Consider the following 13,642-nt stretch of genomic DNA (forward strand, 5'->3'; position numbering starts at 1 on the left):
CATGGAGGCTTCTGCAAACGCAAGGTTCACCTGCAGGAAGGAAGTAAAGATATATCTTATATTCCTGTCTCTGGAGATTCAAAACACCTCTCTGCACGGGGAGGGAAACTCACGGTGCATGAACGTCTCTGCGTGCAAAGACCTCCAATGAATGTGCTGCATGCAAACTGCAGGAGAAAAGCATTCTGTGATGTTCAAAGTTAAAGGTCCCATGTCACGGCCATTTCTACTGATCATAATTCCATTGTTGATGTTTACTAAAATACATGTATATTGTGCAATGTTCCAAACTCTCATTGGTTTCTCTGTATAGTATATGTATTCAGTCTCTCTCCTAAACGCCTTGTTGGAGCTCCTGCCCCCCCCCCCCCCCCCCCCCTCCCTGTGAGCCCAGTGGCCGTCTGCGAGACAGCGAGACACAGCGAAACCCAGCCCGAAACACACAAACACACAGACACACCCGCAACCTGGCTGGGAGTTTGTGTCTGTGCCCAGGCCCCAGGCTGAGTTCCGCGGTGTTTCGCTGTCTCGCCAACCCCACACCAGTGAGCCAGCTCACAGTGTCCCGCTCCTCGCAGTAACGAGCGCCTCGCAACGTCACGCCGAGTGTTTGTGTGTGAGGAAGTCCGCGGATTGGTCGAAACGTAACGGCTCCGCGGACGTAACGTAACGGCACTATACCCAAAATACGTCACTATACGCAAGAAGTAAACAATGGAAAAAGAGAAATGTCCCGCAACAAGGCGTTCTGGGGCAGCACAGACAGGTATTTTTATGTGTTTTACTCGCTACAGGGTGTAGTTTGAGGGTTTGTGAGTCTGTAGACCGTTCACATGCAGAAAAACCTTCATAACACACAAGGGGACGGGTAATAACCAGACAAGCATGGGACCTTTAAATCACGATAATATGCATCATTTCGTTTGATAATAAGTATTCATGTGTTGTGTATTTCTACTTTTAACACAAACAACCATAACCAGGGTTTCTGCAGGTTGAATTATAAAGATATGAGTTAAATTAAATACTTTTTAAGACGTTTAACAGCACATGGGAGGCCATTTAAAGAACTTAAAGACAGGTTCACTTTGACACTTGTTATACAATCATGTAGCTCAAAGTGCTTCGGAGCGAGATACAATTTAGAAAAATTGATTTTGCATATTATTTTACTATATATTACTTATATAAGAGGTTAATATCCCATATGGGTAAATAATTGATTGTATTGTATTGTATATACACATAAGCATCTGAAGACATTGAAAGACTGGGATAGACATCTCTCACAAGAAAGTAATTAGTAATGGTGATGTTTCATGGAAAATGTCAGGAAAATCCGATTTCAGCCTCTCAAATATTTAGATTTGTAGATAAAGATTATACAATCTATATATCAATAAATATATTCCTTTAATATCAACCAACCTGAATGGGAACACAACTTAACAACCCCTTAACACGTCCCTCACCAAAAAGTAGTTGGTGACGGTCCTCATGCGTTTGTGTGCCAGAATGATCCAGATGACCACCATGTTTCCCACCACGGACACCGCCACCATGCTGCAGTAAAGCACCCCCCACAGAGCGATCTGCCACACCGGCTGCACGAACTGGTTCAGTCCCTCGCTGCCGTTACCGGAGCCGTTATTCCCGGTGCCGTTAAACTCCGTGGTGTTGAACAGAGGGTCCATGTTTCAATCCCAGGGCTTGTTGTGAGAGTTATAAATAGATCGAGTGTCCTGTTACTGTCACGGATCACTCTTTAAGGAGAAAAAAAAGGAGCAGCAAATGTGGAGAAAACGCGCATCAAAAGCGCACATCGTCCGTTTGAACCGTCTTTACGCACGGGCACGGCACCAACACCCACGACGCGGCTCTCCAAGCGTTGACGTTATTCAGGGGGTTTAAAACACACACACACACGCGCGCACACACACACGCGCACACACACACACACACACACACACACACACACACACACACACACACACACACACACACACACACACAGCCCTCCCTATAAACACGATTGGTCTTCTTTGGCAGATATTGGAACGTTCAAAACAATAAAAAGAATTTGTAATTGTGTCTGTATAATCTTCATTTCAATGTGTATAATAACTACGGTACTAACTAAAACTATATGAAATAAATGCAGAGGAGTGAAATGTACACTGTTTCCCACTGACATGTGGCAGAGAGGTATAAAGGAGTGTATGGAAGTGTTCAAGTGCAAAATTGTACGTTAATACAGTTAATAAATGTACTACGGTGGTGTTTTCGTTATGGACAAATTAGTAAAATAGGAATGTTTGCCTTACAGAATCAACTGATCAAACACACACACACACACACACACACACACACACACACACACACACACACACACACACACATTTGAATACTTTATTTGGTTCCACAAATTATATTACATAGACAGGGAATCAAATATATCGGGGCTAAGCAGCACATAGCACTTAAGGGAACACATAGCACCTCCTTCTCCACACGGCTAAGCTAAGAGCAATATTTGGCATGTTTGGCTTTTCTCTTTGACGTTCCAGCAATTCTCAGACCAATCATGGTGCTTTGCATGACCAAGACTTCCTAATATGACTATACTGTATCTACACTTGTACCCAAAGCTGGTTATCACATCGAGCTGTGGTTGGTATTTGATATACTTGTCCTGGAAAGCCTGGTCCATGTACAGGTCAAAGGCACAGCCTACTTCTAAGATTAGCACCTCCCTGTGGTTGGTGTCAACAAAAACAACATCAGGTGTATTTGGGATGTTAGCAAAGACATCATTGGTAAAAACCAAACCATTCTGGTAGGACCCTAGTGTGCTTGTACATTGCTGCACTAGATGGTAAGATGTTTTGTACCGCTTCAGACACAATGTCCACAATACGGTCATGACGGGCTATGTACAGGCGTTCGTATGCATTACATCCATTTGTTATGTGTGGATTCTAGGCGTTGTTGTGAATCCTGATGGTTTAAAAAGAATGGAGTGTGAATGTGAGGGTACCAGGTGGACAGATAAGTAAAATATGAATGTTTGCCTTAAATAATCAACTGATCACACACACACACACACACACACACACACACACACACACACACACACACACACACACACACACACACACACACACACACACAGATTATGTGCAGTTAGTATCAGATAATAGAAATAACTGTGACCCTGAACGCATCATAATATACCTTGGGTGGGGATTAAGTGCTGCATCGCTTTGAGTTAATCTGATCACACTGGTTTATATAATGTGATATACAGGTAAGAGGTTTATAACACGCTATGAGGACTCTTTAAAGTAGAGACACTACATACTGATATACACCTGAACATCAGCAAGAGAGGACTCTTTAAAGTAGAGGCACTACATACTGATATACACCTGAACATCAGCAGGAGAGGACTCTTTAAAGTAGAGACACTACATACTGATATACACCTGAACATCAGCAGGAGAGGACTCTTTAAAGTAGAGACACTACAAACTGATATACACCTGAACATCAGCAGGAGAGGACTCTTTAAAGTAGAGACACTACATACTGATATACACCTGAACATCAGCAGGAGAGGACTCTTTAAAGTAGAGACACTACATACTGATATACACCTGAACATCAGCAGGAGAGGACTCTTTAAGTAGAGACACTACATACTGATATACACCTGAACATCAGCAGGAGAGGGACTCTTTAAAGTAGAGACACTACATACTGATATACACCTGAACATCAGCAGGAGAGGACTCTTTAAAGTAGAGACACTACATACTGATATACACCTGAACATCAGCAGGAGAGGACTCTTTAAAGTAGAGACACTACATATTGATATACACCTGAACATCAGCAGGAGAGGACTCTTTAAAGTAGAGACACTACATACTGATATACACCTGAACATCAGCAGGAGAGGACTCTTTAAAGTAGAGACACTACATACTGATATACACCTGGACATCAGCAGGAGAGGACTCTTTAAAGTAGAGACACTACATACTGATATACACCTGAACATCAGCAGGAGAGGACTCTTTAAAGTAGATGATGTCCTTTTAATCTCCCTTCAAACGCTGCAGCTCTTCTTCTGTTGCTCTGATTGATATCACCAAAGGTCAAGAGGTCAGTATTTCTTCTTTCCACAATAATAGAAAGCCAGACGTGTGTCTCTTCACCTGAATGGAGTTTTTTCCCTCCTTTGTGTCGCATCAGATCTCCGTTATTAGGATCCACTGGAGGATAAAAAGAGGAATTCAATCTTGTTTGTCACCTGCGCCCGTCAGACAGGAAGTGAAGCGGACAGGATGTGACAGAGAGCTGTTTATCTGCAGCTGCTTTCATATCAACTCAAATTAAAAGTGAGAAGGAGAACATGTCGACACAACGTGGAGAAATCCCACAGGACTCACTGCACATGGTCGGATAAAAGAGATGATATATTTTATTATTCAGTAAAAGAAATATGGCTCAGATTCTTCTCTTTATTATAAATGTGTTCACCCTAACTTCCACAGATACATAATTCATTAATAAATGGTAAATTGACAGTGAATTCAAACATTTACAAAACATTAGTTTGATAAAAATCATAGCAAACAAAGACTCCGGCCCAAAAACATGGAGGCAACATTTGATCCACTGAACATTTGTAACTGCATTTCTGGTTTGTTAAAATACTCTTTAGTTCCATCATTTATGTTCATCTAAAGATATATTTGCACTTGTCATGGCCAGCCCAATCTCCAGACCTGAGCCCCATTAGGCGCTTTCACACCGGAGTACTTTTCCCGTTTAGTTCCGATAGTTCCTTGGATTTTGCGTTCACACCAAAAAGAGAATTTAGTTCAGAGAACTTTCCCCCCCTTTTCAGTCCCTGCTAGAGAGGTGGGACTTTCCTGAGGAGAAAAAAGTAACAATTTCTATTGGCTGGGCGAATTGCAAACCACGCCCCGTAAAACTCTGAAAAGTTTTGTGAAGCCGCCATTGTATTTGCTGGCATTAGCATTATTAGCATTATTAGCATTAGCCCCGCGCACCAACGGAGAGAGACTAACTTATGGCAACACAAAAGAAACCATGGGAGCGGTGGAGATGAGGAGGTGTCGGCGTTCTGGCGATTTACTCGGAAGGCTTCAGTAGAAGCTGCTGGGAGTCCCAGCAGCTTCTACTGAAGCCAGTCCCCATCTCCGGGACTTCCGGCCGGGGACTCCGGGTGGCAGTATACGCCGTGAAGTTGTTTGAGTTCTGCCAGTAAACCCAAAGCAGAAGAAGAAGTGCAGAAGAAGTGACGTCAGCGGCTTCATTTGCGTGATCTTCCCTCAGGGAATTATTCCGGTGTGAACGAGATCTGCTCTTAGTTCCATGGGGGTACTAAGTGCTGGGAACTAAGTGCTGGGAACTAAGTACGGCAAAGTACTTGGTGTGAAAGCGGCTATTGAAAACCTCTCTAATTGATCAAGAGGAAGATGGATGGTCACAAGCCATCAAACAAAGCCCAGCTGTTTGAATGTTTGCACCGGGAGTGGCATGAAGTCACCAAAGGGCAATATGAAGGACGAGTGGAGAGCTAGCTTCCCCAAAATGTGTATTTGGTGTATGTTTCCGCTGTGGTCCTGAGTCGTGTAGGGTCTTTGAGGGCTTCAAGGATAACAGCAGTCTATTACACAGCAGGAGGAACAGTTTGTTTTTTACCAGACTTATGTACAATTTTTTTTTCTTTCACGAAACTGTGTCTCAGGGCTTCTTAATATTTAACAACCTATTAATGTGTCATACCCACTTAACGGAAGAAACTCAGCCAACTGACGATACGAACCATTTCTAGCTAAACGAAACACAAGGGTAATACCAAGCCTCTGAATTAGCACTAAGCGAAAAAATGCTACCGCACTTAGCACAGAACTCACGGTAGAAATATTGTATTACTTATCGGATCTGTACAAACAAGATATCAAATGAAAGCTGAGATTCCACAGATTCTAGAGGTATCCTCACTGTGAGAGCAGAACTCAGGGCAGCGAAGGCAAACCCAGACATCACACAACGTAGCTTTACGGAGCCAAAACGGCCAATACGTCTTACCTTTGATGTTTTCTGATCAAAAGTTGTGTTCAATGGCATTAAAACGATAGAAACCCTGCTGAAGGTTAATCCGTAGGTTAATCCAATGTCTCTGGGTCACTTTGAAATGATTTCTGATAATCCATCATAACATTTTTGTCAAAAACTGAGATTTCATATAGAGTGTGTGCGAGCTACAACCCAGCTTCCGGTTTTGGGCATTCTGGCTGCGCATCACTCATTCACCAATGGTAATGTGTAAATGGATTTTAGGAACTTCCCCTCGATTCTATTGGCTCTAACAGTTCAAAGAGATGTCAATCATCAAAATCGACCAATGGGTTCCAGAGATATGGAACATGCACCCAAATGACCCCAGAAGTGTTTTTTTTTCTAAACCTCTCTAAAAAGGTCAAAGGTCACTTGTTTTTGCATCAATCTTGATACAGGGTACTTATTATATGTTATAGTTTGGATTCCTAAAGCTTTTAGTCTACTATCCCATCATTCAAGGGTGGTTTTCACTAGAAGTAATGGTTTATTTTTGAACGGACACATATTTTTTTTACTATGTTCAATAGACCCTCCAGAAAAACGCGATTCTGCGATCGCAGAATTTATCGCATAATCAGCAGTTTTTTTAAGCATATTTAGCATATTTCGCAACTTTCCACATATTTCCCAACTTCCCGCAATTTCACCGCATAAAATCACATAAAAACCCCGCATGTTTAATCGCATAATCAAGGATTTTGCCCGCGTTTTTCTGGAGGGTCTAGTTCAATCTGAATTTACTTTAAAATAAAAAACATCTATATTGATTCTGACTCTTCTACATCCAACTCACAGGTTTATCATTGCTTTGAGAAAAAAGATTATTAATTTACCCCTTTTAGAAGTGAAGGTATAGTCATTTGTTCTGGGAATGTCATTTTCTAGCCTGAGACCTGTAAAACAGGCTCGGGGCTTAACAGGTTGATGGACCACAACCGGACAAAAGTGGCTTTAAAATGTCTGTAATGTTTTGTATAATCAATACTAAGGCTGCAACCACTACTAGGGGGTTTCTCCCATTAACTGTGGGGTTTCCTTCGGGGGTTTCCTGGTGTGACGGTCCAAGGACAGAGGGTGTCGTATTGATATTCTGTACAAACGGGGAAGTCCACTGAGAGACATTTGTGATATTGGGCTACATAAATAAACATTGATTGATTGATTGATTGATTGATTGATTGATTGATTGAGAGCACCCAAGCTGAAAAATCTGGGTTATTCTCCCAAATATTGATGACTGAACTCTTCCTGACCAGTTGACCAGTTGTAATGTTCTGCAAATAAATTACAATATTTTTATTTACGAGAAATTCATTATAGAGTTAAAAATGTTCATTTTACTCAAACACATGTCTATCATAGTAAAACCAGAGAAAATGGTCTCTTGATTTTTTCCACAGCTTTAATTTAACCTGATTCACAAAGAAACAATGGCTTCAAATCTTCAAATCTTGTTGGAACAAGTAATCCTGCACATTTTTTTTGTGTGTGGGGGTGTGTGTCTCTCTCTGTGTGTGTGTGTGTGTGTGTGTGTGTGTGTGTGTGTGTGTGTGTGTGTGTGTGTGTGTGTGTGTGTGTGTGTGTGTGTGTGTGTGTGTGTGTGTGTGTGTGTGTGTGTGTCTGTGTGTGTGTGTGTGTGTGTGTGTGTGTGCGTGCGTGCGTGTGTGTCTCTGTGTGTGAGTCTCTGTGTGTCTCTCTCTCTCTGTGTGTGTGTGTGTGTGTGTGTGTGTGTGTGTGTGTGTGTGTGTGTGTGTGTGTGTGTGTGTGTGTGTGTGTGTGTGTGTGTGTGTGTGTGCGCGTCAGATTGTCTCGGTCACATTCGATTATCCCGCAGAAGCCTCTTCAAACAAAGGATGAAGATTGATCCGATATGCAAATTGGTTTCTTCATTAATCAAAGCGGCAGAAAGAGTTCCTGTGCGCGGCGATAAGAGAACAACACCTCGATGAACAGAGGATTAAATATCCTCCTGACAAACGGATGAACACCTCTGAACAATATGAGCGAATGCACAAGGAAATGTAGATTCAAATATATAATAAGTGGCATTATTCACACACTGCGATCACAGGAATGAATAATGGAAATCTTTACTCGAGGTGATTCAGTTCTTTTAGTCATGAATCAGAACCAAAAGGAAATATAAAAGCTTTCAGTCATTAGTAGTAACTCCAAAATAATTAACAAGCAGTTCGTATTTTTCAATAGCTTTTAACATGTTTTTATATTCAAATGTTTTATTATTATTATTAGCTGTAGACTACATACAGTGTATAACACATCATGGTAAATGGACTGTACCTATATAGCGCTGTATATAATGTCCAAATAATATAATGTCATATGTTGTAACATGATATCTTATTGTTTGAGTTTTTATATTAATTGAATAAAGCTTAGTCTTTGTTTTGCCTCTCCTACTCCGCTGCTGTAACTTGTGCATTTTCCCTCCAGGATCCATTCAGTCTTATTTAAAAAGAAAATGTCAAAAGATAACAACGAAGCTCTCTGTAGTAATGCTGCAGTTCTGCTGAATGTCCACAAGGGGAGTGAAGTGCATTCAGAACAGGTTTACAGTGGAGAGGAAAGCATGGAGGACAGAAACCACGAAGAAGAAGCAGAGTTAGTTTGATTAGAAGCAGCTAATTGTTAAATAAAGGTTGTTTTTATACATTAAAGTTAATATTTAGGTTATTGAGCACCCAGATAAGCTGTTTCAGGACATTGTTGAGCAGAGGATGAAGGTATGTACATTGAAGAAGAAGGACATATCTCTGTTTTTATTAGATTTTAGAGCTTTGTACGAATTTGTATTTTAAATATCAGCACTTTTTTTTAAATGTAAAAGTGTTGATATCTTTCAATAGCTTGAGAAGTACTCAGATCTTGTACTTGAGTGAAAGTAGAACTACTCAGATCTTGTTCTTGAGTAAAAGTAGAAGTACTCAGATCTAGTTCTTGAGTAAAAGTAGAAGTACTCAGATCTAGTACTTGAGTAAAAGTAGAAGTACTCAGGTCTTGTACTTGAGTAAAAGTAGAAGTACTCAGGTCTTGTACTTGAGTAAAAGTAGAAGTACTCAGATCTTGTTCTAGAGTAAAAGTAGAAGTACTCAGATATTCCACTTGAGTTAAAGTAATAGTCCCAGAGTGTAGGAATACTCTGTTTCAGTAAAAGTCCTGCATTCAAAATGTTCCTCAAGTAAAAGTAGAAAAGTATTCTCATCAAAATATAGTGAAAGACAGTAAAAGTAGTCGTTGTGCAGATTGGTCCATTTCAGAATAATAGATATGATATGTTTTATAATGATTGATCATGAAAGTGTTCTCAAAGCTGGTAAAGGTGCAGCTAGTCTGAATGACTTTGTATACTGCAGGGTAGCTGGTGGATTTACTCCAGGTGGAACTAAAGTCTGATTTAACACTTGATTATATTTCACAACATTCATCCACATCTGTGAAATAACTAAAGGTATTGAACACATGTTTCCTGCAGTCTATAAAGAAGTAAGATCACTAACAGCCTCTGACCACTAGAGGGCAGCAGCCTGAGGATTCATCCACTTCACAGGAAATCAGATGTTACCGCCATCTAGTGGAGAAATGTGGAACAGCATCTGTCTTCCTGCTGCCATGTCAAGTGAAACTCCAACATGTGGTGAGTATTAACTTGCTATTTATGTAATATATGTTAAATGGTGATATTCTGTATTTACATATTGACAATACATAGCGTTACAAAAACAAAGCCAACAACGTATCTTATACTTCTACTTCCTCTGAGCTCCATTTTCGGTCAAATACTATTTAAAACATATTAATCAATCACTGTTGCATTAAGTGACGTTTCCATGAACACACACACACTGTAGTTTAATTTAAATCAATTCCATATATATTGTCCTACTGCCCTAAATACTCACTTCAGCACCACAGATGGATTCATCCGCCACAGAAAGTAGTCCCTAATTCGGTCTTTGTTTCGGACAGCTATAAATAAAAATAAAAACATCTTCTACATGATTTTTCACAGTTTGATGTGCCTTTTGAATAACAAACAATCAATTAATTAATTAAGAAATTCATTGGATTGATTAACGACCAAAAACAATAATAATAATTGTGTCTGTATAATCTTCATTTGTATAATAACTACTAACTGAAACTATGAAATACATGCAGTAAGGCGACATGTACACTGTTTACCTCTGACGTGTGGGTGCGTACAAGTATAAAGTACTGTATGGAAATATAAAAGTACATTTATTTTTACAAAATTGTTCTTTAATACAGATCTCGAGAGGTACTAAGGTACGACGGTGCTTTCTTTATGGAAAAATCAGTCAAATACGAATGTATGCCTTACAGAATGAACTGATCCCGCTGTATAGTCTCACACACACACACACACACACACACACACACACACACACACACACACACACACACACACACACACACACACACACACACACACACACACACACACACACACACACACACACACACACAGACTGACACTCACTACTCAATACGCAGTCATTGAGAGCGGCTTGTTGGCGTTCACTCGCTGCTTTTTGCTCTTTAGATAAATCTGTGTTTCTCTAATATATGTTTTAATTCTTTGTGAGGATTCTTTACTTTGACTTTATAAAAAACTACTTTTAACTTCTTGATCTGGGTTCCTCTCCGTCTGTCACCTCAGGTAAGCTCACACACATTTAGAACAACTTATTCTCATTATTTATTACAATGTAAGTTTGCTTTCAAAATGACTCAGAGCTGCTTGAAAAACATACTAGTTAAATGTTAACTAGCCTTAAACCTGGCGCGTACGGTAATTGATTTAATACATATACTTTAGATGCGCTGTAAAAGATGTAGCTATGCATGTACTCACTTTTTTTATTTTGAATGTATTAAAACAGATAGAAAACCTGTCTGTAGGCTGAAGTCGTGTAACTCAAAAGCCCGTGTGTTTTGATGACAAATAAATGTATTTTAATAAATGGCCCGTTAGGATCCACCACATGTGAACGGCACTGTTTGTAGAATGTGCTATGCTTTGATATTTGATGTTATATTGACCATTAACTCGCAAATATATACTTGAATTTAGACATTTGGCTTAAAAAAAACGTGTTAAATTTGTTGTTTTTTGTTGTAAATACATTTGAATATATAACAAATGCTCCAGTAAGTGATGGTTGTTGGTTCCCAGTCTTCACCAGAAACAAAGAGGTGATTTCAGTCCGTTTTTATTTTACACATTGAATGAACTTACTCTAATTTCTTTAACAAATGGCCCGTTAGAATGCACCCCATGTGAACGGCACTGTATGGTGTTTGCAGAATGAGCTATGCTTTGATATTTGACGTCATATCGTCCGGTAAATCGTAAATATGTCAGAATTTAGAAATGTGGCTTAAAAAAAAGTCAGTTTTTTTGGTAGAAAATACATTTGAACATACAACAAGTTCTCCAGATGGTCGTCGGCTCCCAGTCTTCCCCACAGACACAGAGGTGATGTCAGTGTGGTTTCCTCTCGTATCGATGAGAGGAAGTTTGGCCTATTTGCAGATGAATCCCAGGCCTGAGGCGCCGCACTGATTGCTTGTTCCCTCAGAGAGAGAGAGAGAGACTGTGTCATATCTGCAGTCTATGGCTGTAACCACAGGGCATCGCCGTGCTCAGACACTCTGGGTCACTGCAGCTCTGCAATACACCCAGGAATATAAAGAATGACCTCCGTGTAGAGATGTGTGTGAATGGAGGGTTGAGACATTATACGCACATACTGGTCATCGTGTAAAACCAATACACAGATAATTGACCAAAACACTAAGTACAGCAGACACAAAAGAACAAAACAAGAACACATGCATAGTCATAAATAATATCAGTTAATGGGAGAAAGGAATAAACTAATGAATCAGGATAACATGGTCATTTGGGGGGGGGGGGGGTCTAATACACCACAGGAGGAACAGATTGTTTTATTACCAGAGTTATGTGTGATTAAAATAGTGAAACATGTCCCAGCTTCTCAAAGTCCGAGGTGTTGTCTGTAAATGTACTTTTCTGTCAGATATATTAACTTTGATATGATTGAAAGCAGAACATCTTCTTATTCTGGTGACTGAAGCAAACGTTTCTGCTATCCTATCATAAAAAGTGACTTTCACGAGTTATAGTTTATGGAAATAGTTGACAATTAATTATCTGCTGATCAACTTACCCGGATATATTCACTTTAATGTGATTTAAAGCAGAGAAAAAGCAGGACATCATCATATTTGGGGGATTGAAAACATATTTCTCTACTTGAGAAAAAACTGCTTTCAAGACTTATCAAAATATAATATAACTTATCTGTTGATCAACTTACCCAAAGATATTCACCGAAGTGTGACATGAAGCAGGAAATGGCCGGCTGAAAACATCCTTCTGATCATATGAAGGGACTTCCACGAGTTATGGATTATGGAAAGAGTTACGTATCTATCAGCTACTGGTCGGCTAATCGTTTCAATTCTTTTGAATATTGTCTTTAAAAATAAGGGAAATCTTATAACTTTGGGCCCTGCATTAATTGAGTTGAGGCTAAAGGTCAGTTTTCTGGATGTATTTCCTAACTTGTCGTTTCCTCGGCAACAATCAGGTTTCTTCTCAAAATGCATGCGTCGTACGAACGCTATTTGATCGGACATGATAAACCTGAGAGATTTAAAACATGCAGTGAAGTTTGACTTTGAAAAGAAACTTCTGCACTTCCTCCTGAACCCCTTTCCCCTGATGTCATGAATGACGTGTGTGTGTGTGTGTGTGTGTGTGTGTGTGTGTGTGTGTGTGTGTGTGTGTGTGTGTGTGTGTGTGTGTGTGTGTGTGTGTGTGTGTGTGTGTGTGTGTGTGTGTGTGTGTGTGTGTGTGTGTGTGTGTGTGTGTGTGTGTGTGTGTGTGTGTGTGTGTGTGTGTGTGTGTGTGTGTGTGTGCATGACTGCTCTCATGTGACTGTCCTTCACACTCACTGATCAGGCTTCAGAGACTCGTTAACAATCAGCTCTGACATCTATTGATCAGCCTAGAACCCCCCCCCCCCCCCCTAAAATCAGGCATTAGGAAACGACGCCACAGAAATCCCTCCACTACGCACTCTAAATATCACAGCATTTAGGAATTATGATATAAGAGAAGAGATAAGAGATCAAAAAGTACTTCCCAATTTGGGACATTAGTTGTGTTGCAGCAGAACAACACATGGTACAATCCAAATGAAAAAGACTACAGGAAGTAGAACATATGTTGAAAGGTATTATATATACATAAGTATGTGAGCCATGGAATATTAAATATTAAACTGAATATATAAATGGATCCATGAAGACCTTTTAAAAAGTAACAAAGAATCAGAGAGATTTTAGTCAAAGTGAAAGTCTGAAATGTCTTACACCCGTAAAGAGCCAAAGAGACAACAGGACAGGAAAG

The 13,642-nt window shown here is 40.0% G+C and overlaps 1 protein-coding gene across 2 annotated transcripts in view; it reads right to left on the reverse strand.

Moving 5' to 3' along the window:
- The window catches only part of tacr1b (tachykinin receptor 1b), an 11,888-nt gene extending 10,001 nt beyond the window's left edge, over positions 1–1,887 (reverse strand). For both annotated transcript variants that reach the window (XM_079659638.1, XM_079659639.1), the window contains exons 1-2: positions 1,473–1,887; positions 1–30 (exon numbers count right to left, since the gene is read on the reverse strand). The exon at positions 1–30 is cut by the window's left edge and continues 146 nt beyond it. In XM_079659638.1, the coding sequence (XP_079515764.1) occupies positions 1–30; positions 1,473–1,694 (252 nt within the window). In that variant the 5' untranslated portion in view covers positions 1,695–1,887. The remainder of the gene's footprint in view (positions 31–1,472) is intronic.
- Between the last annotated feature and the right edge of the window lie 11,755 nt (positions 1,888–13,642).

Source organism: Notothenia rossii (assembly GCF_949606895.1).
Source record: "Notothenia rossii genome assembly, chromosome: 11".
Taxonomy (NCBI): Eukaryota; Metazoa; Chordata; class Actinopteri; order Perciformes; family Nototheniidae; genus Notothenia; species Notothenia rossii.